Here is a 27,684-nt window from a genome sequence, read left to right on the forward strand (position 1 = left end):
CTAGCAGACACCTTTCAAAGGCAGAGCATGGAGGTGAGGATGAGACTCCTAAAGCCAGCCACACAGAAATGTGGCATGTGGCCTGTGAAATCGGCAGGCTGACTGTTCAGAGAGACCTGTACAGAGACAGTGCAGGTAAATGTAAGTGACTGCAGGAAGGGCTTTTCTGAAGCAGGATTTGGCGATGCTGGCATACAACAGCACTATTAATACCGCCGTGCAGGCTTGCTGCGGGCAGTGGAAATGAACATAAATGCAAAAGGAACGTGAAACAGGAAAGGCAAAACAATACTTAGCACTCAACGGCTGCTTAAATGGACGCAAATCTTGTTTCCCCTTTCCCTCTGCTACAAACTAAGGAGCCAAATCCCGCTTAGGACAGAAAGGAACTAACACACCGTCATCTCACGGTCCTGGTTTTGTAGTGGCTCCCACCAGCAGAGCACCACGTGGATCCCAAAACCTCAGTCTCTGCCAAGGACCGGAGCTGCAGTCTGGGTTGCAGACTGGAACCGAGCTACACAAATAGGAGCAAGGTGGAGGAAACATGCAAAGCACATGTCGGAATTGCGTGCGCCTTTAAACACTTATCTGACCCTCCTTTTCCTGAACATACATTAACACGCACACAAGAAAGAGAAACAGTTGCTGTGAATCTTCTGTGCATTTTCTCAATTTGCAGAAGAACTGTGGGAACAAGTGAAAACAGAAGCGTTGAACTAGGGGTTTCGTAAGGAAATCACTGATGCTTTAAGTTGGAAGCAGGCGGCCAATTTGGTTCCTTGGCAGTTACTGGAAATGTTCCTTAATTAAAAAGAAAACACAAGACAGAACAGCGTTTTGAGAAAGGTAAGACCACAGTGGAGGATACAGCCCAATTTCCACTAGTGGTATTTGCAAGACTCAGAGAAACAACTGCATCCCTTGTTTCAACAAAAAGCTTCCTAGCTGTAAGTGAATGCAAGTCTCTCTGCCGTCTTTGGTGGAAAAGATGTAGACAGATAGCAGCGTATCTTGTATCCTCACCGATTTCTTCTATCAGTGCAGAGTTCCCCCACTGCCAGGAAGCCGAGAGGTTTGATTCCTGCCACTTGGAAACCTGCTCACCCATTTCCAGTCAACAGCACAATGAGGTGGAAAAGGCAGTATCTCTGTCCCACAACAGGGAGGGAGGGAGGAGATCTGCTGGGGAAAACCTTCTGCAAACCAAGTTTAGGATAGGAAGAAGGATCATTCTTATTGCATACCTCCTTCCCCACTGTCTAGCGACAGAGAGTTGCTTTCAAAAGAGAGGGGAATCCCTAAAATGACTCTTGACATTACGACCCAGTTGTCCCGGCAATGTGAGATTTAGCGGCGTAACAGCGGGGACGATGATGCTGCGTTTCCTTACAGCATCAGCCCACGCTACAAACATGACCCTTGCTGGCACAGAGGCTAGACACGAATCAGACTCGGTGAAAAACAGACCCAACTTGCCAAACCGATGAGGTTTGATCCAGTTGCTTAAGATCTGCCTCTGTCCAGTAAAAGCTATTACTTCTGACACAATTTCCTGCGAAGAAGGGAAAAGTGCTGTTAGTGGGTTCACAGAGTGCTGGTGGCTTCTGGACTGCAGCAGCGTCTGCAGCTCTGAGGGGAAAAAAAAAAGAGGCCGGCTTCTGGAAAAGAAATTCACAAATTACAAATTAAGAGAGTACAGATGGTCTGAACTCCTTTTTTTTTTTTCCTTCCTTACTTCAAAGCACCGTCTGAAAAGAACGGTACAGGGCTAGGAGTTCTCCTGGGACTGATGCCTGGTGTCCACCCCAGGCCAGCCTCCTGGGAAGAAAAAAGCACGGGGCACTTTCTGACACTTGGCTACGCCTGGAAATCTGCAGAGCACTGCTCACGTTATGCTAATGCACAGCCATTTGGTTTATTAGCTCCGACTTCCTGGTATTGACCTAAGGAGGGTTTTTGTTCATGTACAGAAGGGATAAGACTAACGCAGGAGATGTATCGTTTTGAGAGATGTGATGATCTCCACTGATGATTTGGGTACGTAGGAGGCCAACCCCTCAGTTGGCTGGTGCACGAAAGGTGTGCTCTTCCTCGCATTAACTCCCCTGCTGGGACCGGTGGATTGCTAATGCTTAGCTCTTAACAGGTTTATTGCTCACCACAGTGCTCATCGGAGTGAAGGAGCAGAAAAAACGAAGACGTGAGAATGGCAGGAGAGCAGAGCAATGCACACCAAGTGCTCCTGGGTGCAGCTTGGAGCATCCCCCATGTGAAAGGCGGCTTTGCCAGGCAATGCTCAGGAGCAGACCGCAAGAAGGGCTCCGGTCCTTTCAGTGCTGGAATGCAGGGTGTCACCCTGGGAGCGATCCAGACCTTGACAGCTGTTTCACTTCTCTGTCTCATTAGGGACAGGGAAAATGGGATAAACCACGGCTGTGATATTATATGGGTCAGCTCCGAAGCATGTAAGGACATTGGTATTTTGCAGCTCAGAGACAAAGAGTCACTGTCAAAGGTGAAAATCTCATTTTTGCCTGTGAAAAAATAAACCAGCTAGAGTCATGAGCAATCACGAGATTACCATAAATTAAAGGCATTAATGGAAAAGTCACCACTTTTAATTCAGTTATTTCCTTTGTGCATTTGACAGTGCATTGCCCAACTGTTCGCATTGTTCCTCGTGCTTCACTTATTCTCCCTTTACCAAATCCTTGCAAAAATGAAGTCCAAAGCAAGATCAGAACAGGTCAAAATAATTAAGCATGCAGCAACCATTCAAATCCAACCAGGACACCTTTTAAAGTGAACGTGCCCACATATTTTTAGGATGTTATAGCAACATATTTATAGGCTCTCAATTAAAACAAAGATAGTGAAGTGCTTTGACCTGGTCTTACAGTTCTGTTATCTTTGGAAGGACTGCTATCAAACAGAAAGCTGTACAATTCAGAACTTTTGCATTATTTCAATTTTTAAAACCGTTTTTCACGGGCTCATGCAAGCAGTAGCCTTACCACACCTCAGCCTTTTCAGCTATGCAGCAAAATGATGATACTGCTCTTTCTCCCACAAGTGGAAGCTGAAAGCTTTAATTCATGGCTTGTGAAGTAACTCTGCTTGAATACTTCTTCAGACCCAGCTAATCACATCATTGCCATTCATTTTTAGAGAACGAGTGGGGGTTGAAATGCAAAGGCGGCAGTGACAGGGTGTGAGGATACAGTTTTCAAATATTTAGCATTAAACTAATTGAAACACTCCTGAATTTTCTTAACTCTTGCCTGATAATTTCTCCAGAATAAATGTAATTTACTAAATATCCAAGCTAATGTTAAAAATAATCTATTCCCAGTTGTCATCAGGCAGGCAGGCAGCACATAACCACACAGTCCTACGTGCAAGCGCTCCTCACGCTGCTGAGCTGTTGGAATCCCATGGTTCGATTGAATTTCATTACATTAACACTTTGTTATTGCTACCATTTAATTTAAGCAGCTGATCACAGATTTAAGCGGTACTTTAAGATTATTATTTCAATTTACATCATTTTCAGCTCCTCCTGTGATTCTTTCTTTAGACCCGAGCTGTAGGAGAGGAAACCCTGCTCATTCGTCAGCAAACCATACAAGCTGACTGAGATTGTTTGGGATCAGGGGGACATGAAGGGAAGCGGACAAGCAAATAGGAGATGAAAGATGTGGGAGAGGCCATCTTCTAGAAAAAAGAATAAGGAGCTGCAGCCACTGTTCCATGCCTTTGCCTAAATCCGTGTTCTTCAGGGATGGCGGCTCGTTATTTCTCCAAAGGCCAGATTCACACAGCAGCATTTAATCGACTCATCCACATCGCTGACGTTACGCGGCAGAACAAAAAGACTTGGCAGTTTCAGCGTGCAGCCTGGGGAACATGTAGGTCACGGAGCGTGCCTTCGCACACAGGCCTGATCTCCTCTGCCCGTCCCTCTCCACAAATGTCAATCCAGATGTGGAGGTAAAGTAATGAAAGCTGCATCTGCCCCGCATTTCATTTAATGAGATTTACACACCGTTTTCATCCCCTGGCTGCTTACTACTGAGTTCCAAAGCCCCCAAAGAACTTTTCTCTTTACCCAGAACACAAGCACAGCTTGGCACACGAGCATTTAATCAGGGGCACAAATACACACACGTTACAGAAGTGCAGAAAGCAACTCACCGAGTGCACAGGAAAGGAGCTGTGCCGGTTGAGAAAGGAGTTAGAGACTGACATAGTGAGGCCCTGAGTGGCACCGGTGTCCTCGGGGGTGAAGGGCACTTTAGTTTGCTGGACACAGTAGGAGACAGAAGGGAAAGAAGAGGCAGCATAGGAGGCCTGCTGAAGAGGGGGAAGAAAGCGAGAGACAGAAGAAACAAAGAAAGAAAGCATAGAAAAAGCTATGAATAAAGGGTAAGAAATGCCAACTGTAAAACAATGCATATAACTTTTTTTTTGGTTTGCTTGCTAAGCAAACAGCTGTTCATACAGTTCATCAGCGCCAGACACACCGATACACCCTTCTGGAGCTCAGGAGGCATGACAAAAATCACAGTTTGAATCGTCTTTGTTTCACAAATCCCTTAAAAATAAATGCCCACCTCCCCCTCCCAGTTCACCCCCGGGGAGCTGCTGGAAGGCAGGCAAGCTGCTCCACGCCACCCTTTTTCCCCCGTAACACCGGGGACAGATGCCCAAAGGAGCAGGTATGGGCAGGAGCTGCTGCCCAGCAGGGACCTGGCTCTTCCTTCTGTCTGTTACGCAGCCATCTCTTGCAGACTGCTAGTTTTTTTTTTTTTGGCAATCTGTGGACTGGAAACTCAGGACTCTCCGGTGGTCTGTGGGCCTTCAAGAGTGCTGTGGGGATACTGGATAAAAACTGTGCCCACTGAGTTTTCAGTCCAACCCAAAGTATAGATTGTTTGCACAAGAGGGAGATATTACGCAGTAAATAATAAATACTGTTAAGAATTTTACCTGAATTCACTGCAGTAAGGGGCTGAGGGAGGCTAAGCTGTACCTGGGCTTTCTCAGCCCTGACTTGTTGAATATAACGTGCAAATATTTCATATGCAAGATACAAAACTTGCAAGAAAGGACTTCCTAATTATTATTTTAGAGAGAAGTCCATCCAGCAAACCTCCCCTGCTGCTGGAGCAGCTGATGTCCACATGATTTGCTGTTTCAGGATCTCCCTGGGCAGCAGGACCAGAGGAACACTAGAGCCTGATGGCTTTTACAGTGATTGCTGAGTGAGCCATTGTCTGCTCGCACCACTCTCCCCAACTGAGAGACGAAGGTAGGGGCACAAGGCTGCATTTTAAGAAACCTCTGCTTCAGGGGAACTGCAAGCATCACCTTGATGATATCAAGCCTGCAAGACTACACGAATGCCTGGAAGGCAAAACAGCGACATTTTGGCTGCCCAGGTAATGATTAAAGGGCAGCAAAGATATGCTTTGCTTCAGCTGACAAACTCAAAAACGGAGCTGAATTTCCCTTCTGCACAATAATGACCATGGTACTCAACAATTCTCAGGACCTGTGAAATCTGTGCTTTGCTACACACCCTACCTGACCACGCAGAGACCATGTCATCATCAGGAACTGTCACTAGGGCATGGTCACCTCTAAGAGGAGGCAGGGCAAGGGACTACAAGTGACCATGCAAGGATCCCCCTGACAAGGGGACCACAGCCCCTGGAGAAGTGCCTGATCCTTCAGAGAGAAGTCCTGAAGAGTCTCCTGGATCCCTAAAAATCGGATGGGTCGGGGCATTTCAGGTCTCAACCCCACAAAATAGTAATGCGTAATACTTAACGTTTACTTAACATTTGGCCAGGAATGTTCATTTTTTAGGACTCCTGTCTGTGTCAAAGGAATGTGGTTACGCGAATTCCCGCACTAGAACTCCATGTAGCTTTTCCCATTTCATTAAAAAGTAGCTCTCTGGGACAGTCAAACTTTAGCACAGATAACAGCAGCGCGTATTGCAACAGTTGCCCTCATGATGGTAAGAGCATGGCTCTGCTCCAACATCTCCTCCTGTTTTATTAAAGCCATGGCCAACGTCAGTCAGACAGCATCGACAAAAAAGATGCATTCAAGAACATTTTAGCTGTTCTTTAAAAAAGGTAATATAAAGAATAATATAAACAAGCCCCCTAAGGTTGGAGTTAAAAAATGAGAAAAGAAAAAAAGACCTTTAAAAAGAAATAGGACAAAATCTATTTTATTTCAGCCACTGAGGCTGGAAATAAAGCTGCTGCTGCCATCGCTGAGGCCAGGACTTCATCCCCCACGTGGAAAATGGGGCTCACCGTAGTGTTCAACTCAATGCACGTACACCTGTGGGTGTGCCTTTATGTGCCAGTAGGCTGAAATGGCCAAAAGATCACCGTGAAATTCCATTTTTCAGAAGGCAATTAACATTCTCGTTAATTGCAAATAAATGAAACAATTTCACCAAATGAGCCAAACCAAAGCAAACTAAAAAAGCACCATCGGGGCACACAAAAGCAGGGGTGCCACTGGCTCCTACGGCCACAGAACTGCACAAAACAGGTAAAATCCTGCATCTCACAAGGGGGCTGATGTGGGGAAAACATGCACGAGTTAAATAATGGCTGTACCGAAGTTCTGTGGCTCTGGCAGAGATTGAGCCATAAAAGCAGTGATTATGTTTAAACGGTTATTATTAGTGGCATCCTTGACAACAAATTCAAAACAACACTGGGAACAACAGTGCAGCAATCTCTCGAAAAATTGTGTTGCCCAGCATGTCAAAATCTTCAAAGCACTCGTCATTACAAAGCCTCCAGTCTGGCACAGATTCAGCCGTGCCATGTGGAAGACTAACATTTCATTTTCAGGGCATTTCAGGACTTTCAGGGCTGATGCAGAATAGTCTGAACGCGGGGTTAGAAAGGAGCACAGGAGCTCAAAGTAGATGATGCAAAATGCCTAAAAACGTGCTAACAAGATGGCAAGGAACACGAGGTGGATGACACCAATGAGACATCCATCCTCCCACAACCGCAGCCTGTCAGAAGGAGGAGCAGCAAACCCAGGGCTGCTCCCACGAGGCTGCTGCGCCCTGCTGGGGAGGGCACCACGGATGTCACTCACCAGCTGCCGCTGCTTCGGTGGGAGAGCGGGTGGAGGTGCCAGGTCTTGAGAGGGTTCTAAGCTGATGAAGGAGTCGTTGATGCCATAGACTTCCCTGAGGTGCTTGTTCTTCTGCTGGTAGATGTGCTCGTTCTGCGGGGTCTGGTAGAACATGGATGGCTGCGGCTCCGAGTAGTCCTCCACAAACTGCATATAGGCCAGCACTGCAACACAAAAAGGCCACGCTCACTGCCTCTGGTCCACGTGCTGCAGCCTATCCTGCCCCAAGCAGGCACGGCGCCCACCCTCGGAATAAATAGGAGCGATGCCACGCTGCTCTTGCAGCTGGGCTTTGCTTCAGGGCAGCAGCAAGGCATCTGCAGTACCTCGCACAGCAGGTTGCCGTTCACCTCGGAGGAAAGAATCTGTGAGCTTCCCACCCTGCAGGCCAGCACACAATGAAACTCGTTGCAGGCCACAAACAAATCTGGCACCGGTTTTGCTTAAACCAGTGATGACTCCAAAGAGCTACCTGAGGAGTTTGACTCAGCAGCTCGCAGACCAAACCCCTTCCTCGTGTAACCTGGGGCAATCTGGGGAATATTCCTCAACAGCTGATGCCCCAGGTCACCAGAAGAAAGAGAATGACTTTGGTCTGTGTTTAGGAGACACAAATCACCTTGCACAGATGCAACCTCGACAGTAAAGTGATAATAATTCCTGTGCCTCCAGTAAGTTTCCTATCTGTAGTTAGCTTGATTTCTGGAACGAGAGGGCTTGCAGTGTTCCCCATCCAGGAGCTGATCAGACGTATTGGAAAACACCTGCCTGCAAGCCTGGGCGTTCCTGTCCCTCAGCTGTTCACTGATGGCACAAGAGCCTAACCTTTCAGAAGTGCCACTGACCTCGCCTTCCTCCTCCATGAGCTCAAATCCAACATCCTTCGCTCCTGTCCCTTTCTAAAGCATCTTCACACCTCCGAATTTGCAACTGAATCCAGCTGATTCTATAGCACTTCTGAGATGCAGTTTGATGGAAGTTTTAAATGGGAGCAAATCTCATTTAGGGCACATTTGCATCTGTAAAATATCCTTCAAAAATCTAGGAAAAAGCACACAGGTCTGCCTGCACAGCTCTGCCAAAAGCTTAGCTACTGCTGCAATATTTTAGTGTGGAAGAGGGAGAAAGACACCCAGGAGCACAGGAAGGCTACTACAAAACCCCAGAATTATTAAGCATCAGTAGTTTACTTAATAAATGGAAATTAAATAAATAACTTCAATCCACATGCCTGCAAACTGGAGCAACAGTTGTAGCTAAGTGTCATAAAAAGAACCAACTAGGGCCTTCTTGCAAATATGCTGTCAAGCAGCACACACTCTGTGATCATTCTCCCCCGCCCCGATTAACATGCACTTGTCAGTTTCTGGGACTTTGGTCATTAGCAGGCGATTCCTCAGCCTCTGCTAGCACTTCAGAGCTGAAATGCACGGATGGCTTCAGTGAGAGCTATAAAGGTGGCGATCCCAGTGCAGCCTTTGCACATCACGAAGCTGGTTCCCATGCTAGCTCCAAGGCAAACCCTCCCGTTCACCTGTAAATGGATGGACACAGGCCAGCCTGCTTCAAACAGGATGCAGCCGTGCGAACGTGTTGGCAGGAAGGAGTCGCTTTGCACCTGTCTTTTGCACCTTTTTTTGGATTTCCTCCAGTATTTTAAATTTTGCTTAGAAATGGAGCTAACGCAGCTGCCCCTTCGCACAGAATGCTATCCCTCCTCCAGAAAATAGAATAAAGACCGAAAAAACAGAGTGCAGGAAAGCTCAGCTGGTACATTTCAATCCCAACCGGCAACACCTGCTGTCCCTGTCCTGTGACCCCACACAGGGCTGCCAGCAGACAACCTGTCTGTGTCCCGCAGCTCTGCCAGCTCCTGCAGAGCTCTGCCAAGGCTGCTGCGATTCTGACCTTCGGCACCCCTGCCATGTGCGCCTTGCTCCTCTTCCTCCCCCGGCCACCCTCCTGGCTTCCCAGCACTGCACCAAGATGTAAGTCACCATCCTTGCATGCATCCTTTAAAACCTTCCTCTTATAATGGAGTCTTGGTACAGAAAATAGAGAATTACTGAAATAATAAATGTTTTCGAATATCTGCAATTCAGTTGGCTCGGGTATTCCCATTAATACCTGCACCCCAAAATGCCTTGGTATCATACAACAACTTTGGAGGGTAAGTTCTGAGATACTTCTATAGCAGCAAAAGTGATCTAAGGATCAAGACTCCTTGGAGAAGGGTGGAGGACAAAAGCTCGAGGGAAAAGGCCACATTTTGAGAGCTCATCAACTGATTAGGACAAAAGCCAAGAACTTGGGCTTGGCAGTCCTGGTATAATGCAGCTGAAATTGCTAAATTGAGACCAAGCCTTCGTGCAGAGCTACCTACAAAAACAGTGCTACACTTTAGTGCTCAGATCTGAAGACAGCCCTCGGGATCAATAGCTGAGTTCCTGGGCTCAGAAGTCTGTTTGGCAGTACGGACTTGGGAAGTGTTGGTGAAAAGGGTAACTAACACATTAGATACTTGCGTGAAATTGAGTTACTGTAATTCAAGGTAGGAAGCCTGAATGCTGCTGAGAGCCTTAACTCAATCTGTAAGGGAATAATGAAGAGCTCTTTTATCTCGGCTCTTTATTAGGCTAATGCATCCCATTGCCAGGGCAGCTCCCGTGCCCTGCTTGTTTCTACTCGTCTGAGGCGGGCGAGCATGTCTCTGCTTCTGCTTTGTCTTCATCTCTGTTTTTAGGTGAAGCAAAAACCAGTTGGGATGGTGAAATACAAACCTGGCTCAGAAGTAGGGACTGCAGAGCGTAAATTAAAATAGGCGTCGTTAAAATCCTGCCCGTCTTCAGCAGGATACTAAGGCAGCAGGACCACTCCCGAGGCTGCTGTTTGCGAAGGGTCTTCTCTCTCCCCTCCCCTCCCTGGTGTGGTTTTTAACAAGGCAGAAATTTAAAAAGCAGATGGGAAATTACATCACCGGCTCAGATGGGGCCGCACGCCCTGCAGCGGCTCTGTGAAGAGGGAGGGGATGGGGGCTGCAACCTCACCCGTGAGCAGCCGGGTGGAGTGACACAGGCTGAAAGCAGCACCGGCGAGAGAAGGGAGGAGTGAGACAGAGAGAACCTCTCCCACCACAACACCATGCCCAGCTTATGTCAGTTCTGAACCAAGACAGAAAATATTTGAAAGGGGAGAAAGAAAAAAAAACAGCAACTGACTGTGGCTCCTGCGGCTAGGAACACCTTCCCTGCAGTGTGCTTGCAGTGCCTCTGCTGCTGTCTCTGAAGGAGCTAAAGCTGCTCAGGGATCTGTGGCGTACCCCAGCTCTGCCCACACGGTCAAACTCGCAGGTACTGCTCACGCTGCGCCAGGCGGCCGCTAACGGTGCTGGGGGAGCTCTGCCACCGGCAGGAGCAGCTGCTGGTCCAGGAAGCAGAGAGAAAATAGGCAGCAAACCATTTGGTGTCATGGAACACCCTTGGACCTGCGGCTCCTGGGGTCTGCAAAGAATTTCTAGAAGATTATGAGCAATAAGGTGTATGTGCAATGTAGATAAGGCACATCGGATGAAGAGAACCCACTGAAGGTTCTGGTGCTGCGTCAGCAGGCTGCGTTACAACCAGCCCTGCAAAGCAGCGACAGATCCACGTGCACAGGCAAGAGCCAAAATAATGGAAATTCTTAAGCTACACCGCACGTCAAGTCGGTGCAGAAGTCAAGGTCAAAGAAGCCAGCCTTTGCTGTCACCTCTGGGAGGAGAGCTGTTTTTCAGAGCTCCCATTACACGCTGGCTCAGCCCAGAATGCCCTCAGCACGGCTCCTGCAGTTAAGTACCAGCTGCTTGCGGGGCACCAGGCTGCATTTTGTTCCCACTGACAGGGAAGGAAACATGAATAAGTGCCTCGCCACCAGGCTGCAAGCTGGCTGGGGGGAGGATCTTGCTATTTCTGACTCCAGGCTCTTCATGGCAGAAGCTGTTCCCTGTCTGTGTCTTGTACAGCAGGAGCAGAAGGCTGGAGTCATTTGCCCTTAGCACAGTAGCATGTACTCGTACGGCACAGTAAAAGCACAATTCATGCCAGTCCAAAAGGCTTACCACTCCCCTGTTTAAATTATAGAGAAGTCAACTCTTGGAGGTCCCTCTGAGCATAGCTCCCAGCAGTGAACTCAAGCTGGATTTGCTGTTTATTATTAATAGACCAGCAAAGGCTCTGCTGCAACATTTCCTGCCAACCACCAAAGGATGACCCACAACAAAGGGACTAAAACCAAGTCGCATTTGTGACAGCTCTAGATCTTTAATAAATTCATGCATCACTTCAGGATTCCAGGAGTTTGTTGGGGCTGTGGAAGCAGCACCGCCTCATCTGTGCGATTACACAACAATACCTACGTAAATCAGCCTGTAGGCCCCCAGTCCTGGGTGCCACCACACGACCTGAGTAATGTTTCATTGCCCTTTTTATGTTGAAAATAAAAGTAAAACTAACGACCACAGATCTGTGGTGTGATACGCTGCGAAGGAAAGGCAATCTAAAGCAAGTTCCTAGTGTCACATGAACGCAGCTAAAAACCTGCAGCAGGCAGGTATTACCCAAGCACCTCTACAAGCTCTGCACCAAGGAGGCTTTATCAGGCTAGCAGAGCTGTCAACACATTAGATAACAGCTTCTACTTTTCCTAACAATGCAATCTGATCGATCCCCCGAGCTTCTGATAGTGCCAGATGACAGTTAGCTCTGTTCTAACATCAAAGAAAATTCACGTACGAGGCCTTGCTGTTGAGGTTAAAAGCGCGCACGGGCAATAATGGAGAAGAGAGCTTTTAAAATTGTTTTTAAGTAACCCCCTGACATCTTCTGTGATAAGAGAAAACAAAGACATGGGGCTTAAAGAGAAAAGTAAACAGCCCAGGTCTCTCTTTCAACTGTCAAACTGCCTCTTATCCACGGCCCATCCCGGCGCCTCTCCCCACAAAAGCTGTCTACGTGTACAGAGGCGCGTGGCCCTGCGTCCGTCCCTGCCTGCCCCTTGTAAAACCATCCCGGCCCGGCCCTCGTTATTCATATGCAGAGCCCACACGGCCTGACCCTACAGCGAGGAGGTTCTGTACCCATCCCCTTGCAGTTGATGCTGCATGCAAGAATTTAGAGCAGCAGGAACCGTAACAAGCAGCCCTGGCTGTGCACTGTGCCAGCATTTATTTCCTTTCTGTCACTTGCAAACCAGCATCTCAGCTCCTTTTTAGTTGCTTTCAGTGTCTTTTAACTGTTTGCTTACCAGAGAGGGACAGAAGAGCTTTTCTGTGTATGGGGACACAACTACAACCAGACTACTACAACCTGACCCTCGCTTTCTGGTGGGTCAGGCCTCGTGCTCTGATTAAAATCCCAGGTTTGTACATGGAGTGGTCATTTAGGCATCCTGGAGATGATTCAAGCCAATGCATTTTTTTTTTTTCTTTTAAAAAAGTGCCTGTCACAGTAAACTACACAGGAATGGTCAAAACACGGACCCTGAAGCGCAGCACACCAATCTTACTTCCACCTTATTCCCAGTGAAAACTGGGAAATTAACTGCAGAAATGAGTCGAAGGCCAGTGCAGCACTTCTGAATCAGCTCTTCACTTGGGCTGCAAGCCATACAACTTAACGCTGCTGATCCAGAAGTTGCACACCCCACCTTCTCATGCAAGGCACAACTGCACAGCTAGCCAGTGACTAGTAAAATAACATCCACTGGATCTCACTGTATAGTCCACCGCCTTCCTTGTCAGATTGGTATGGCTGCTTTTCTGACAAAAGATTCCACATTTTTGTGGCCACGAACATTGACAAAATTAGAATAAGGTCACGAGCTCGAGCTGCAGTCGGCACTGGTGTGCCAGGAGCCTGGCTGGGGATGGCAAGTCTTTGCATTTAGAGGCTGCTCATTTTAATGATGTGGGAAATTCTGAGGCATCCAAAGGAAATGAGATCCTGTAGCAGAACAGCAGTATTGGACACGAGGTTAACAGGGCTGTCTTGCTCAGCTATGTGGGTGACTACATTCCTATTGCCAAATGACTGCACCGGCAATGCTCAGTTTTGGGCAGAAAAGCAGCCCTTTCTGAGCTCTTGAGGAGTACACAATTCTTTTCTGCACTGGGAAAACATTCATGAAATGGGGGAAGAGGGGAAGGAATGGACATAAAAAGGGAAGAGAAACCAGGATGATTTGGAAGACAGAGTGTCTCACAGCTTCACACATGCAAACGCAGAAGTAATGAAGATGTTGCATGTTGCCACCTCCCCTGGGCCTGGAGCATTTTAGGCTCTAACAGTCACTCCCTGTCCACCAAAGGACTGGCACTTCCCTTCCAGGCCTGTGACACTGACCATAAGCAATTTTGACACATATCCCCATGTGAGCAAGAGCCTGAGGTCACCATTGCTTAGTGGTCATCAGAAGTATGGCAACTGCAAGAAAAGGGAAAGGTAAAAGCAATACCCAAACACAAGAACGTGCTTACTGTGTTTGTTTTTCTTCTCCGGCAGAGGTGGTGGCTTCTCTGGGTCACTGTTAGAAAAGTCAGCCATTAACTCAACCGGTGCTGAAGAGTTTCCTTGCTGGAAGGGCAAAACAGCAGCAAGTGGTGTGAAGGGTACTGATGCGACAGACCCTGCGTTCTGCATGTCATCCTCTGAGATGTTATCATATTGTGAAGGGTGTCTTTCATATGAGATCCTGCAGCCTGAATTATCTGAAGTCTGAGAGGCTGCACTCCTCCTCTTCTTTTCTGGTAAAGCTGGAGGAGTCTCTGTTGGCTGTGCAGCTCCCGAGAGGCTGCAAAATTCCAGCGGAGGAGAGCTGCCCTGTGGGAGCTGGAAAGTATGTCCATGGAAAGGGGAGCCAGACTCGCCCAGGGACTCTGGCAAGGGGCTGAGGATACTTGACACCTGATGAGTTATTTGATCAGCATTCGAGAGGTCCTGCTGCAGGAATTCATAGTCCGGGTCATAGTGATCGGATTGATCTGGTTAAACAGGGAGGAAAGGAGAATCATCCATTAGTTTCTCTCTGTCACTGTTCAGCCTATCCCATTCCATCAGTTAATTAAGCTGTTCACTTAATCAGAGTGCACTGTTCACTTAATCTCCTTGCAACGGGAACCATCTTGCTACACCTTCAGTAAAATTCAGACTTAATAAAACTCCCATCTCTATTTCTCTACACTAGCAAACGAACAACACGAATTCAATAGGTAGGTCACTGCAGACATGACTGTATTTCATATTTACATTTTTGTTTTATTGCCTAGTAGCCTACCAGGGCTGCTACTTCCTACTGATGTCTGCAGGCAAGGTTGAAATCAACCAAACATTTCACTTGAGAGCTGAATTGAGTTTGAACACAATCATCTATAGCTAGGGAACACATTCCCCTGGGCTTTTTCCTATCCAACGGGATGTAATTCTGCATAGAACCGCCTGCAGTAACTACAAGATGACAGTTACAAGCACAACCTATTTACTGCATCATGGCTATGACAGCTCCCAAACGGGAGTGATGGGGGCTCCTTCGGCAGCCCTGGCCACGTCCCTGCTTACCTAATGTTTCACAGCTTGTGTTGCGAGAGCACTGACCGCTGTCGCGGTCCAGAGAAGAGAGCTGCTCGTCAGACTTGCTGAGTTTGCCGATGCTGCTGCACGGGGAGAGGCGAGGAGATTCCCCCCCATAGGAGTGGCTTCCACCTGACAACCTTCTCTGGGCATAGCAGTCAACATCAAAATCCTGAGGCAGAAAAAAAAAAACAACAAAAAACAACCAAAACCGACAAATCGTCAGCATTCTCGGCAGCTTGCTAGTTAAAGGACCAACCCAAGGAACAAACACCTGACAGCTGTGGTAAGAAAACCAGGAAGGGAGAGGATCAGTGCTGTTAGCCCTCCCTAGTTAGACACCAGAACCCCAGAAAACCTCCGATTTGGTAAAGGGCACAGGGCAGAGCAAGCCCACGTAGGGAGCTCTGCGTGCATTCGCTTGCAGGGCGTGCTGTGATCCACAAAGGACGTCACCAGCTGCTGAGGTGAGTGAGCTCCTCAGCGCCATACACATCTGATGACTGTTCATCAAGGCATTGATACGAGGAACTAGATGGCAAGAATTCTCATTAAATAACAGGCTTCATCAAATATTTGGTTAGTTTTTGTGTATGCAAAGGGTAAATAAGAGACAGTGGGATACAGCTAACGTCAGCTTTCTGTGCCTATGACTACATTGCTATTTCAGAAATTACCTCAAGCGAACCTCTCAGGTGTTCCCACCCCTGCAGACCAATCTAAGTGTGATGAAGCACTGCCACAGCTTAATCTGGGGCGGCCAGCTGACAGCAGAGGCTCCCTAAGCCAGCGCTGAGGCTCTGGGGCTGAGGACAAGATTTGATTTTGCTGCACTTTAACATGATTCAAGTCCTCGCTGCTGAGTCAATCAGTTCCTGAAGGCGGGAAGCAAAACCATCCATTTACAGGCCTGTAATCCCCACATTAGCATAAGTGATAGGATATGACTAACACACGCAGCCCAAAGTTTTCCATGCTTCTACCAGAAATTTTGCGAACCTCCCCAAAGCACCTGTAGCAGTCAGAGCAGATGTTTACACTACTCCTTCGGTTAAAAGATGTCTTAAATGGGGACTGGATGGATACTGACCTCTGATGTCAACCTGCTACAGGATCCCAGGCCTGTAAGTAAACCTTGGTAAGATCTTGTAAGTTCAGCCAGCCACCCTACACCGTGGTCTATTTGACACAGCACCACTCTACCTCTCTGATTTTCACATTTTGCTACACCTCAAGGCAACAAATTCCGTAGAAATTCATTATTTAAGTACAACAGCAATGTAAAAAAACCTCAGCTCCTTCACATGATTTACTACATCGACGTTCCTGCCACTAAAGCTCCCGTTGCAGCACTCCTCAGGACGGGGCTGCCTGGGACAAGCAGGGGCGTGTTGGGAACCGCACGGCTGCAGGACCCAGCATTTCTCTAAGCTTCTGCTACGCTCCACAGCACGTCCCCCCTGGCTTTCACAAAGGGGTGATGCCATTACCTGTCTGTTGATTCCAACGGGCAAACTGGACCCACTGGTGGCTCGACTCATGGGGGCCACAACTGCCACTCTAGTAGGGGAAGGTGCTGATTGCCGTTTTTTAGGGGGCAAGGCTGGAGGAGGGCTGCAAGACACAATAGATATTGATGCTTCCATTACTCGACCACCAAAAAGACTTTCAGAGGCTTCAGGAGCTGGCTTTGCAGAAAGCCTTTGCCTCGCTAGGCTCAAATCTCACAATTTCTTGTCCAAAGCTGGCCAGAAGCTATTCAACACAGCGTATCCACTGACAAACACTGATTTAAGAACACTCTCACAGGGAAGGTCCTGTTCAGTGATTTATTTTTTAAGCTTGGAAAGGAGTTAGTGTTTCAGAAACAAAAATAATTGCCGTTTGAAAAATTATTTTTAATGAAGCTAATTAGCACAGCCATTATTTTTAAATAAAAGCGCTAGAAGTCCAAATGAAATATTTTGGTTGACCTGAACAAGCTTTAATTTCACACAAGTCTCTTCTTCCTCCTCCTCAAACCTTCCAGGTTTGAAAGGGGTTCAAAGTTGCAAAAATTTACAGGACAGGAAAATTCACTGTCTGTCTTTTTCCACTCCTGGTGAACTCGAGGCAACAAGACAGTCAGTATTGCCGTGCATGTATGCGGCACGGGCCCAAGTTTTGGCATTAATCAGTGTGGATACACACATTATTAAACACCCACTAGTAGTAACCAGTGAGATTCCAACCACTGTACATTTAGGTTTTGCTTCTAATGAGAAATAATTCTGGCAGTTACCAAACCTACGAGGTTCCCAAGAGCACGCATACTCTGTTCCCGGAACGTAACAGGAAATTTTTATAATATAACCCATGAGAATTCATAATACACATAGAAATGACATTTTTTTTCTGCTAACCACAGCCCTCAATGCCGCATTTTCAAATGAGCACACGACATGTATTTTCACACCATCCATTAGCACCGGTACTAGAGAAGAAAAACATCATACACACACATACCAAAAAGCTGTAAACTGGGGGTTTTCTTTTCCGTCCCAAAATAGAACACAGAAACTTTCATGTGGTTACTCGCAGAACAGGGTAAGAACAACGAAGTAAAAGATTTTTTTCACACACTAGTGACTCCTTTCACTCTCAGGCTGATAACCAGTGCAGAGCCCCCTGGATGTGCAGGACAGACTGGTAATTTCCAGCTGAGGCTAAGAGAACATTTCCCGTTGGGTATAAAAGCACACACCACAACTAAAACAGCACAGGATACTGCTGTGCGGTGCTGTGCCGAAATGGTGTGTATTTACATGGCTTTCAATAAAAGATTTAACGCATTTAGGCAATGCCTCTCACCCAAGAGGCTCAAGCATTATTATCCTTGCATTACAAAAAAAAGAAAGGAAAACACAATGAAGGGTACTGCTCAAAACAAGACAAAGAACATAAAGTCATGTACAGACTGCAGGAGCTGGGAAGAATTACCATGGAGGGCTGGAAATGCACTACTGACACTCACAGTGACCTCTCATACACATTTTGACAAGACTATGTAAAAAAACCAAGAGGCTGGTACGAGGCACTGCTGCTCATTCAGTAATGCTTGGCCAGCATTACCTGTTTTCTGCCACACGAATGCAAGGCAGAGGGGGTTTAGGAGGTGCAACCTCTTCATCCATGGAGTCTGTCAGTAGCTCATTTGACTGAGTCATATTGGTTGTTTTGTTTAGGATCTCCATTTCTCGGTCTGTAAGGGGAAGTTCTGATGGGCTGTAACAAGCAAAATACAGATTGTAGATCATAAAACACAGTTGGAATGCAGCATGCTGACAGATTAATGCGTACTTTAAATCATATGCAATGAGAGAAACCTACAGCAGAAGGCAGAATTCGCATCTGCAAGTAGAATTAGATGTATGTACAGAATACAATGTGCACATCACGGCCAAGTGATGCTTCATTGCCAGAATTCGGTAACTTCTCTAGTGTAGCATGTAGTTCCTTCAAGTTGTCCCACTGTAATGCATAAGACTATGTAAAAAACACTACGCTATCCATTATGAAAAATATTTGAGTGCTTTAATCCAATTATCAGTAGCCAGAAATAATCCCAGCTACTATATTAGATTACATGCATAAAACATGTTTGTCAGTGACCCACCTGTCAGATTTACACGCTGGTAGGCTGGGTTTAACCGGGCTTGTGGGAGAGGGATGCTCCTGCTTTTCAATCGTGAGTCTGACCAGCTCCTGGTGGGTGGAAGGGAGAAAAGAAAAAGGAAAAATCATGAGATGTGTAACGTCACACTCAAAGATTCTAGGACAAAAAGGGATGCCACTGAGATAAACTGTTGGTTACCCAGCTATGGATTAATGTTGGCATGGACACCAAGAGAGCTGTGAGCTGGGTGTAACTCTGATACCACAAATGAGGTGGTGCAGGGAACAGCCTGCACCCAGCAGCACTTTAGCCATATTTAAGCATTTTAGCAACAAATCGTGGCCCTATGGGGATTCTGCACAAAGCCACATACATGCCTTTTTGCTGTGCTTCCTCTTTCCGCTATCATCACAAGTGTGTTCCCCACAATTATCTAGACAATGGCAAACTGACTTTACATAAGGCACAGAAATACCTTCCGCAGTTAAGTATTTCAGTCACCCAGTAAAAGAGTTAATTGCTTTATATTTTATAAGCAAGTCTTTCATGCATTCATTAAAAAAAAAAGGCGTTCTGTAAGATGCCCAACAACAAATTAAATAGTGAACACCTTTATTAAAAGGCCGGCTTCCCCCAGAGCCAACTTTTAACGTGTTAGCAATGGAAGTCTTAATAATTCAGGGAACTATCACAGTGTATCTGCTATAGATAGATAAGGCTGTGGATAGAGATAAGGGCTGATAATCCTGAACTACCAGTCTGTCAGCAGTCAAAACCACAATCACTCACCAGAAGGATGGAGAGAACGTTTTATAGGTGTCTGAGGCCAACAAAGAGATCTACTGCTCACAGATACAAACACATGCCCTCTTGCAGCTAGGCTGGGTAACTGGCAGTGCCTCCTGACAGTACTGGCTTCCCAGTGTATTATGCAAAGGAAATTACATGGGATCAATTTTTTATTCTATATTTTTTTAAAGCAGCCTGAAGTACAGTGCCATCATTCCGTTATCATCTTCACATCCGCACCTGCTGAGGTCAGAAATTGTCATTGCCTCTTCCTTCTGGGGAGTAAGAATATTCTAGCCCACGTATTTCTACGTAAGGCTCTATTTAAAGCTGAACTTCCACGAGACAGCAGACATACAACAACAGGAGCAAAGTACTGCCCTGGCTGTGCGCGGGATGGAAAGCACTGTCCATTTCAAGTGTACACCACAGCTGATTGTGGTTTAGACATTACACTTACAATCTTGGTGGCAGCTTGGGCACAGAAATAATTTACACCGCGTCCACCCAACACACAGCAAAACGCTTAGCTGTAAAGAACCTGCCTTGGAAAATCCCCATGCATGGAGGAGGAAGAGAGCACCCAAACACAGCACACAGACGTCCGTTTGGGCTAAGGCTGTGAAGGTGTTCCTGTCTGGGGCAGACAGAGAAGAGCCCTGGCATGGAACAGCATTTTCTGAGAAGTGCCTTGACCAGAAGAAGCCCAGCACCAAGCTGACCACAGCTGAGCACCTCGCCAACACCACTCTGAACAGGGCCACATGTGCCAACAGGTAAATCCATAGGAAAGTAAAATCATTAAGGCTCTTTTATCGCAGAAGAACCACACAAGCAAAGCAGGCACTGAATTGACCTCAGATTTCTCTGATGAATATCCCCAGATCCCCAGCTCCCATAAGAGAAACTGATTTTCAGAATGTACTTTCCACTGTTTCGTTCTCTCTTTCAGAATGATTTTTAATCAAAAACTCGCTGTTCCTTTTAGACTTCCAAATTCCCCTATAAAGCTTACAGAACATCACGGGAATGGGAGCCTACAATCCCCAAAGAAGGCTTTCTGTAAATCGTACAGTTTGGACCCGAGTGACACCACTTGATGCCTCTGGCTGCAGCCAGCCCCACGCTCTGAGTCACCATCAGGAGTGAGCAGTGACCCAAGGGATCGCCACCTTCTGCCTTCGGGACAAACCCCCACTGCTGAAAAGGTTTCTGGAGACTTCCCTGGGCTCGAACCAACCCTGCAGGACCACCAGGTACTCCTGAGCAAGAGCAGCCACACAACGCATGATAAAGGAAATAAAACACATGGGCATTCAGACCTAAAGCCAAAACTCTCCGTAGATGCTCCTGGCCACAGAGAGGGCTACGGAAGGAAAAACGCCACCAACATTTGCCATCATTGCTGACACCCAGGGCCGAAGGGCTCGGGAAGCTTCCCTGTTACGTGGGCTGCTGGGGCTGCACGCCTGCCCTCCGCATGGGAGCGTGTTACAACGTGAGAGTGAAACAGTCACGTTTGGCCCAAAGATATCTTTAGAATTATTCAACACGTGGCTGCTGTGGAGACGAGCAAATAATAAAACCACATACCAGAGACACTGAGACAACAAATGACTAAAAACACCTCAGAGGATCACTTCTTCCTCTAAACTTAGACAAATACCACCGGATTCCCTGGACGCTGGCTTTTTCTCCTCTCCCCTAGCCCCAGAACAAGAGCTAGTGTTTGGAAATCAAGCCAGGACCTTCAGTGTACACACCGAGGTAATCAGCATGCGACTGAGCCAGATGCACGTTACGCTGCTCGTTATCAGCAAGTAGAGATTCCTGCAGCAGTAATTAGAGATAATTAAGGCCTCTCAACAAACTTATGCTACTTCAGCAAACTGGAAATTCCAAATGAGGTGTTTTTTTAAGAAGTTATGTAATCAAAACAAGGATTTTTTTTCCTGTTATATATAGCTAGCAAGGCGCTAAAACCTGAGATCAAAACAGCAAATAACACAAGTGAACAAGAGAGTCCTTTGTGCTCAATTCTGAAAGTAAAGGGGGAAGTAAGCACTGAAATGTGGAAGTGGATCTGGTGTGATCTGCCAGAAAAACAAGAAAAGCTCTCCACAGCAGAGAAGTGTCCAGCTTCTCAGTTCTGCTTCCAGCTACGAAGGCTGCCTTGGCCCTTCTAAAATAAGCCTTGTTCCCTACGAGGCAGCAGGAGATGAGCTCGAGCCACTTCCAAACGCTGACCCGTGGATGGGCAAACACATCCACATCTGCCCAGACAGCCTCACGGCTGCTCTCATCACGCTCCAAGCTGACCAGACACAAGCCAGCTCCAACTGGACAGCCAGAATAACTTTTAGTCTAACGGCAAGAGGAGACTGCTACAGCCACGCTGCTCAGCAGGGCTTAACAGCTCGGGTGTAGCGGTGCACAGACATCCCTCCATGGCTTCCAGCCTCAGCTGGCTCGCAGTGCGGGCACAGGGGACATCCCAGACCTTCCCTGTCCGACAGGCACGGTGCTTTGGCTGGGAAGCCACAGGAACCAGGTGTTTAAATCTTGCTTGAAGTGAAAGGACAGTGGGTGTCCGGGTCTGATGCAACGAGACCACACCACTGTAGCCTGGATCCGGTGCTAACAGGGGACCGTACAGGTTCATTAAGTGATAACAGGGTGAATTGTCTCACTATTTACTGGGGTACTGCAGGTCAGCTACCACAGAGCAGATTTTCACGTACTACAAATCGCTGCTGAATTCCAACGCTAACAGAAGCTGGGACGTGACGCTGAACTCTTCTTCTCCACCCTGCTGTGCAAATTTAATACTGGCTTTACCTTCCAAATCTGGAGCTTAAAGTTAAAGGGCGTTTTGTGCAAAATAATCCTGGAAAATCTGTCATCTTTAGGTGATGGAAATGTTTTGTTTGAAAGATATTTGTTTAAACAGCTCAGCAAGTCATACTAGGGTTTAGTATCTGTGCTTAAGTAACATTACAGAGATATTCAGAGCACGCAAACAACACACCAAGACTCCTGAAAACACAACAGGCAAAGCTTGGGAGATCCATTTGATTTTTACATTTAACTCCGAGTAATAAAAACTAAATGGAGTTTGAGTACAATGAAAGATGATTGTTCCCGACATAGCAATCCAGTTGAAAAACCTGCTGCAGTTCTTAAAAATCTACCCCAAATTTCTTACTGTACTTCACTTAAAACATTCCTCTTTCAATTCAGCCCTGCTTAACCTTCTCTAAGGTTTTCAGAAGAAGATTTCTGGGGGATATGATGGTCTCGCCACCAGTGTCCTGAGCCCATGTCAAGCAAACGTTTAACTGCAGTGCCAGGACAGCTGAATGCACAGCTTCTGTGGCCATCAGCAGAGAGAAAACAGTAAGGAACAGTAAGAAATGATGGGTACCAAAAACTTACTGGGTGGCAGAAGGGAAGCCAACAGATTTGCCTGGGTAGGGCAGGGAGGGAATACTATAAGCAGGTCTCACAAAGGATACAAAGGTTTCCGTTAAACGTTTCCATTAGTTATGCAAAATTAATCTCCAGAAAACTAAGCTTAGCTCATCACCGGTCCCACACCCTAATCCAACTGCTGAAAGCGGTGACGTATCACTGACAAATACGTTGAACCTTACGTTAAAAGATGAAGCTGGAATCTTTGATTCTCCGTGGGCATTGACAGGAAGCATTTCTGTTAAATTTAGTCTAGACATAAAATATACAAACTCTGACCTGTAATCTGCATGGGAGATTGGGAGAATGGGAATGGCTTGCTGAAAATTTAATACAATGCTCAATAAAGATTTATGGCTTCTTGCAAGCCATCCAAATGCCAGGGTAAATATTTTAGAAGTGCACGCTAACAGTCAAACCATTTATGCTAGTCTTTAAGCAGTACACCTAGCAGTATCATTTCACAGCTGTTGATCTGGAGTAAGTTTACTGAAAGCCAAGAATAGGATCTTACCTGCACTTAAAAACTTCCGTTTTTCACCTAGATCTCTTCTAAAACACAAATGCTGTATATTTTCTATAATGTACAGTACTCGTCTCACGTACCTTAACTCCATCCAGAACAGCTTTTATGACATCCTTAACTGTTGTCACCATCTCCTTGTCTTCTGAATTCACACCCTCCAGCATCACTTGATCAGACCAGCGAATGAGATTGGCCAGACTCTGGTACACACGGCTGTAGCAGGATGAGATGGCAGAACTGGACGGCATGGAAAGCAATAGATGAGAAAAAAAAAAAGAATAAAATGTAATTATGGAGATAATACCAGGAGTTTCTACAAAGTGCTTGATTTAAAGTGGATTTCATACTGTTAAAATTTTGATTGTGGCCGCTGCTGTTCTCTTTTTAACTCTGACATTCATCATTTGTGTTTAGCAGGTGACAAAGCCAGGGTTTCGACTCTGTTGCAGTTGCTCTCCTGCTCACTAGTACCAAATGGAACAACAGCATGAAAGTACAACCAACCCCTTAGCTGGGCTGCACGTCAACACAGCAATGCCCAGAAGAATGCTCTTCCCCTTTCAATGTACACCTCCATCCTATGCCTTAACTTCAAAGGTAACTACCGTATCCTGTAGTTAAGTCTAATTGATATTATTTCAGCATTAACTATGCTTTTCTTCCTCCTTATTAACTCTCCCAAAAATGTCTTAGATAATTGAGAGATGACTATTCATACTTTTACAAATCATTTTCTCACTGTTTATAACGCCTGAAAACATATAATTAAAACTTGCTTCTTTACAAAAAATTGGACTGAATGAATTTCAGGTCTGGAAGAGGAAGGGTGTTGCTTTGTTTTGCTTTTAATGAGAAACAGAACTGAAGCTATTGTTCTGAACGAAAAAAAAAAAAGAATTTTGGAAGGATGACAACTCCAAATAGAAGTTAACTGTAACAACAGTGCTTGCAGGCATTTTCCTGGCCATTCTGAAAACACTGACTTCATTACTAAACAAGGTGTGCTAACAGGACTGCTGATGGCAATGCTTCAACAATTCTTTGTAAAGTTAAATCAATTTCAAACTGCATCAAAACCATAAAGAGATAAGAGAAGGTGCAATCTTGCCATCATTACTGATAAGAGTGTTCTGAATCTTCCCGTTTCTGTCTGGTATCCATTTTACACTGGCTTAACTCCAGTAATTTCATTATCTGTGAGAAGAGAATCAAGCCCACAAACTTCAATGAGATTATTGAGGTGAACCAGGTTTGCAGAACCAGGGATGGAACTATTGTCAAGTTACGACCAGAGGGATACAAACAGTGGCAAGTGCTTTTCTGTTTGTTTGTTTTAAAAGCACAGTGCTTGCCAGTTGCTCTAATTTTAAACGAAATTATCTTCGTAGGAGATATTTCCCAAATAGGGCCCTCCCCCATCTCTTTCTATGGCTTTGATTTATTTGCCATTAATCTTCAGCCTGCTTCCTTCTAAAGAGGCAGTAATTGAAAGCCCATTCTGTGTTAGATTTAATTACTTTTTTCCTTGATGCAAATGCTTCCCCTCAAGCAAAAAGAAGTCCAACAGCAATTGTAGGGCTTTCTTCCACACTGACACAAGCCTTGCTCACTTCTCTTGAGGGGGATTTACCATCGAAATCACCCCTTTATGTCCTGCCACGACTCAAAGTGTACAGGTAGGCATGAAAGGACACGGCTTTTTGAGAATGTCAAATCCCCTTTTAATCTGTGAAGCCAGACAAGGCAGAACATACACACACAGATCTGTGCTGTAATGCACACCGTTTCCAGACTGCTCCACTGACAGCTAGCTACAAAAGTTCTGCTCACAGGCTAACTGAGGATATCCAATTGTCAAGGCTACACTACCCTACCACTAAGAGAGGGGTTATAAGGGATTTGAGGAATAGAACCATCTGAAATACTGCTGCTGCTGCTGAAAACCATGTAGTTGATGTTTATTTCCAAATATATTATCGGAAGAAAAGATCACCCAGCAAACGCCCAGTAGATACACAAATCAAAGCGAGTGACTACAAAGATGACATTTTCTATCTATCCTAAAAATATTTGCTGACATTTTACATGTTCTCCTCATGTAAAGGGAAAGTTTGTTCTTTCTTTTATTAAGTGAAAGCAGGTGCTTGTCAGAAATTTAATGACTGCGGGAAACCTGATAGCAAGGGAAGAAACTTCTGTGTCTGAACCCCGAAGCCTGCTGAATGCTCCAATTCTAACAGCTATTGCTCTTTGTACTTCTACAAACCTAACCTAAATTGCACATCTCCCGTCCCAGCCACAGCTCTTAGTCACCCATTGTGTCCTTCCATTTGTACTGTCACATACAGCCATGCCCTAATGCATTAGGATCAAAAAGCACTAAGCATCTGTTTATAAAATATCAGCACCCTACAGCTAGCTGTCTTGACCATACCATAAACCTTTCTTGCATCAGAATTGAAATAAGCATCTCAAACAAGAAATTTGGAGATGCTTACTGGGAAAACAAACAGGAACAGCGCAAAAACTGGCAGGACTCAGAAACCAAAAATCTGTGCATTTCTTGTCTAATTTCATGCTTTTGTGTGTGTGCTAGTTTTGCTCATTCTTTACTATTCAGCGATGTTTGCTTTCTTTGTTTAAATCAATTGCTCCAGCATCTATGAACAGCAGCTGTATCTCCGTGGCTTGATGACTCCACAGATTCTTACAATGCATGCTGAGCTTTGTTTTGGCAAATTTCTACATCTTTTCTGGCTTCAAACTCATTGTCTAACTGGTTAAAACATAATACAGTAGGCATCAGAGCAAACCTATAAATAATCTGCTGAGAGCACACAGGAATGAACTTGAACTGGCTAATCTGCTGAAATACATCTGTTTACTTCTGTTCTGTATCTGGTCCAGTAAATTCAAAACCAAAGCAGCTAACAGTACAGGCTGACTTCTCTAACATCAGGACAGATAAACTGAACTCAGAAAGCGATTACCCTGAAGATAAGCTGTTTTTCAGGTAGAAGCTATTGGACTTTGCTAGGTTTTAACATATTACCATGGACTGCAGAAACAGTACAGAATTTAGAGGAGAATAAGGTAGCTAGTAATGATGAATTTCTACATCCATGCTAAGAATCAGTCCTTCCTCCTCTCTGAATCCATTTTAATTTGTTTTACCTTTCCATAGCATGGGCTTCTTCACAGCAGGAAGTTTGCTTTTAAATTATGTTTGAAAACGATCGCATAATTAGTAAAAATGGTAGTCAATTTATTAGCTACTACAGCACTTTTTCTGTCTCCTGTGTGATATAATTCTTCAGACTTAAGAAACAAAGAAGCCTGCTGATCTGTCATATTTCCAAAACCAAAGAGGGAAACTTACCTTTGTTGGATGCGTGGATCAGTCTGCACCAAGGGTAGGATGGCTTCCAGCACTTTGCTTGCTGAGCCTGGCAGCATCTCTAACACTTTCTTATCAATTGCCATTTTGTCCACAATAGTCTTGAAGTAGCGCAATGCACTGACAACCTCCTTCTCCTTTTCCTCTAGCCATGATACATTCTAGAGAAGAAAGGGAAAGAAATATTAAAACCTCAGCATTTTGAAGGGCAAAGTTACTTTAACTTACCTGAAAGACAGTGAAATGCAAGAGCTATATTTTGCTTCAGAAGACTGGAGAAAACCCCTTCCACCACAAACAATTCACATTTAATTCCTACTCTTTCAAGAAAATAGTCTGTGCAAAATGGAACCAACATTTTGACTTTCTGAATTACAAGATGCATGTCCCAAACTGAAGGCTAATCAAGATCAGTTTTTGGCTAAGATTTACACTACAAAGTCATCAGACTTTGAAAGCATTGCTTTGAAACCAACGCACCAAACTGGGAGAGTGAAAGAAACAAAATAATACTAAGTGCTGATAGTAATGATAATGAAAGACAAGAGGCAACAACTACCGGTTTTAATAAAGCTGTCCTTCTCCTGAAAAGAACCCCTACAAATCTCAAACTCCAAAACAATCCAAACAAGATGTCTCCATCCCTGACAGTGACATGTACGGTGTTCACCTTCATTGTTCTGAGCAATTCTGATTGCTCTATGCCTACTTGTTTGAAAGAAGGCTAGTCTTGTCTCTCTGTTTCCAAATAAAAACCTCCTTTCCAATCAGTCTCCAACCCAATTCATTTTGTGATGCTGCTCTAACAAGGGAACTCGCACACTTTCCACAGGACAGACTGTGAAAGCCAAGTTTTGGCATCGGCGAAGGAATGCTGAAGAAGAGAGCAATTCACTGGAATAAAGCTGAGCTGTGGTCACCAACCTCCGTGCCACTGCCAACACTAAAAAAAGAAATTCATAAATGATATATGATATCCTAATGGCAATCTGGACAGGGATAAATGTTTTAAAAGTTTAACGGAGTGTGCCTGGAGGACTTCTAGTGCCACAAGTAGTTCCTA

General features: G+C 45.6%; 1 protein-coding gene across 9 annotated transcripts in view; it reads right to left on the bottom strand.

Annotated features, from left to right (window-relative positions):
• RAPGEF1 (Rap guanine nucleotide exchange factor 1) overlaps positions 1-27,684 on the bottom strand; it is an 83,352-nt gene that overhangs the window by 20,373 nt on the left and 35,295 nt on the right. For 3 of the 9 annotated variants that reach the window (XM_035341296.1, XM_035341291.1, XM_035341294.1), the window contains 9 exons: positions 26,604-26,782; positions 23,305-23,461; positions 18,439-18,527; positions 17,895-18,047; positions 16,274-16,397; positions 14,772-14,955; positions 13,694-14,197; positions 7,144-7,346; positions 4,198-4,356 (listed from right to left, as the gene is read on the bottom strand). In XM_035341296.1, coding sequence (XP_035197187.1) covers positions 4,198-4,356; positions 7,144-7,346; positions 13,694-14,197; positions 14,772-14,955; positions 16,274-16,397; positions 17,895-18,047; positions 18,439-18,527; positions 23,305-23,461; positions 26,604-26,782 — 1,752 coding nt within the window. The remainder of the gene's footprint in view (positions 1-4,197; positions 4,357-7,143; positions 7,347-13,693; positions 14,198-14,771; positions 14,956-16,273; positions 16,398-17,894; positions 18,048-18,438; positions 18,528-23,304; positions 23,462-26,603; positions 26,783-27,684) is intronic. The other 6 variants (XM_035341300.1, XM_035341299.1, XM_035341298.1 and 3 more) reach the window with 3 other exon arrangements.

The sequence above is a fragment of the Oxyura jamaicensis genome, chromosome 17 (genome assembly GCF_011077185.1).
Source record: "Oxyura jamaicensis isolate SHBP4307 breed ruddy duck chromosome 17, BPBGC_Ojam_1.0, whole genome shotgun sequence".
Lineage (NCBI taxonomy): Eukaryota > Metazoa > Chordata > Aves > Anseriformes > Anatidae > Oxyura > Oxyura jamaicensis.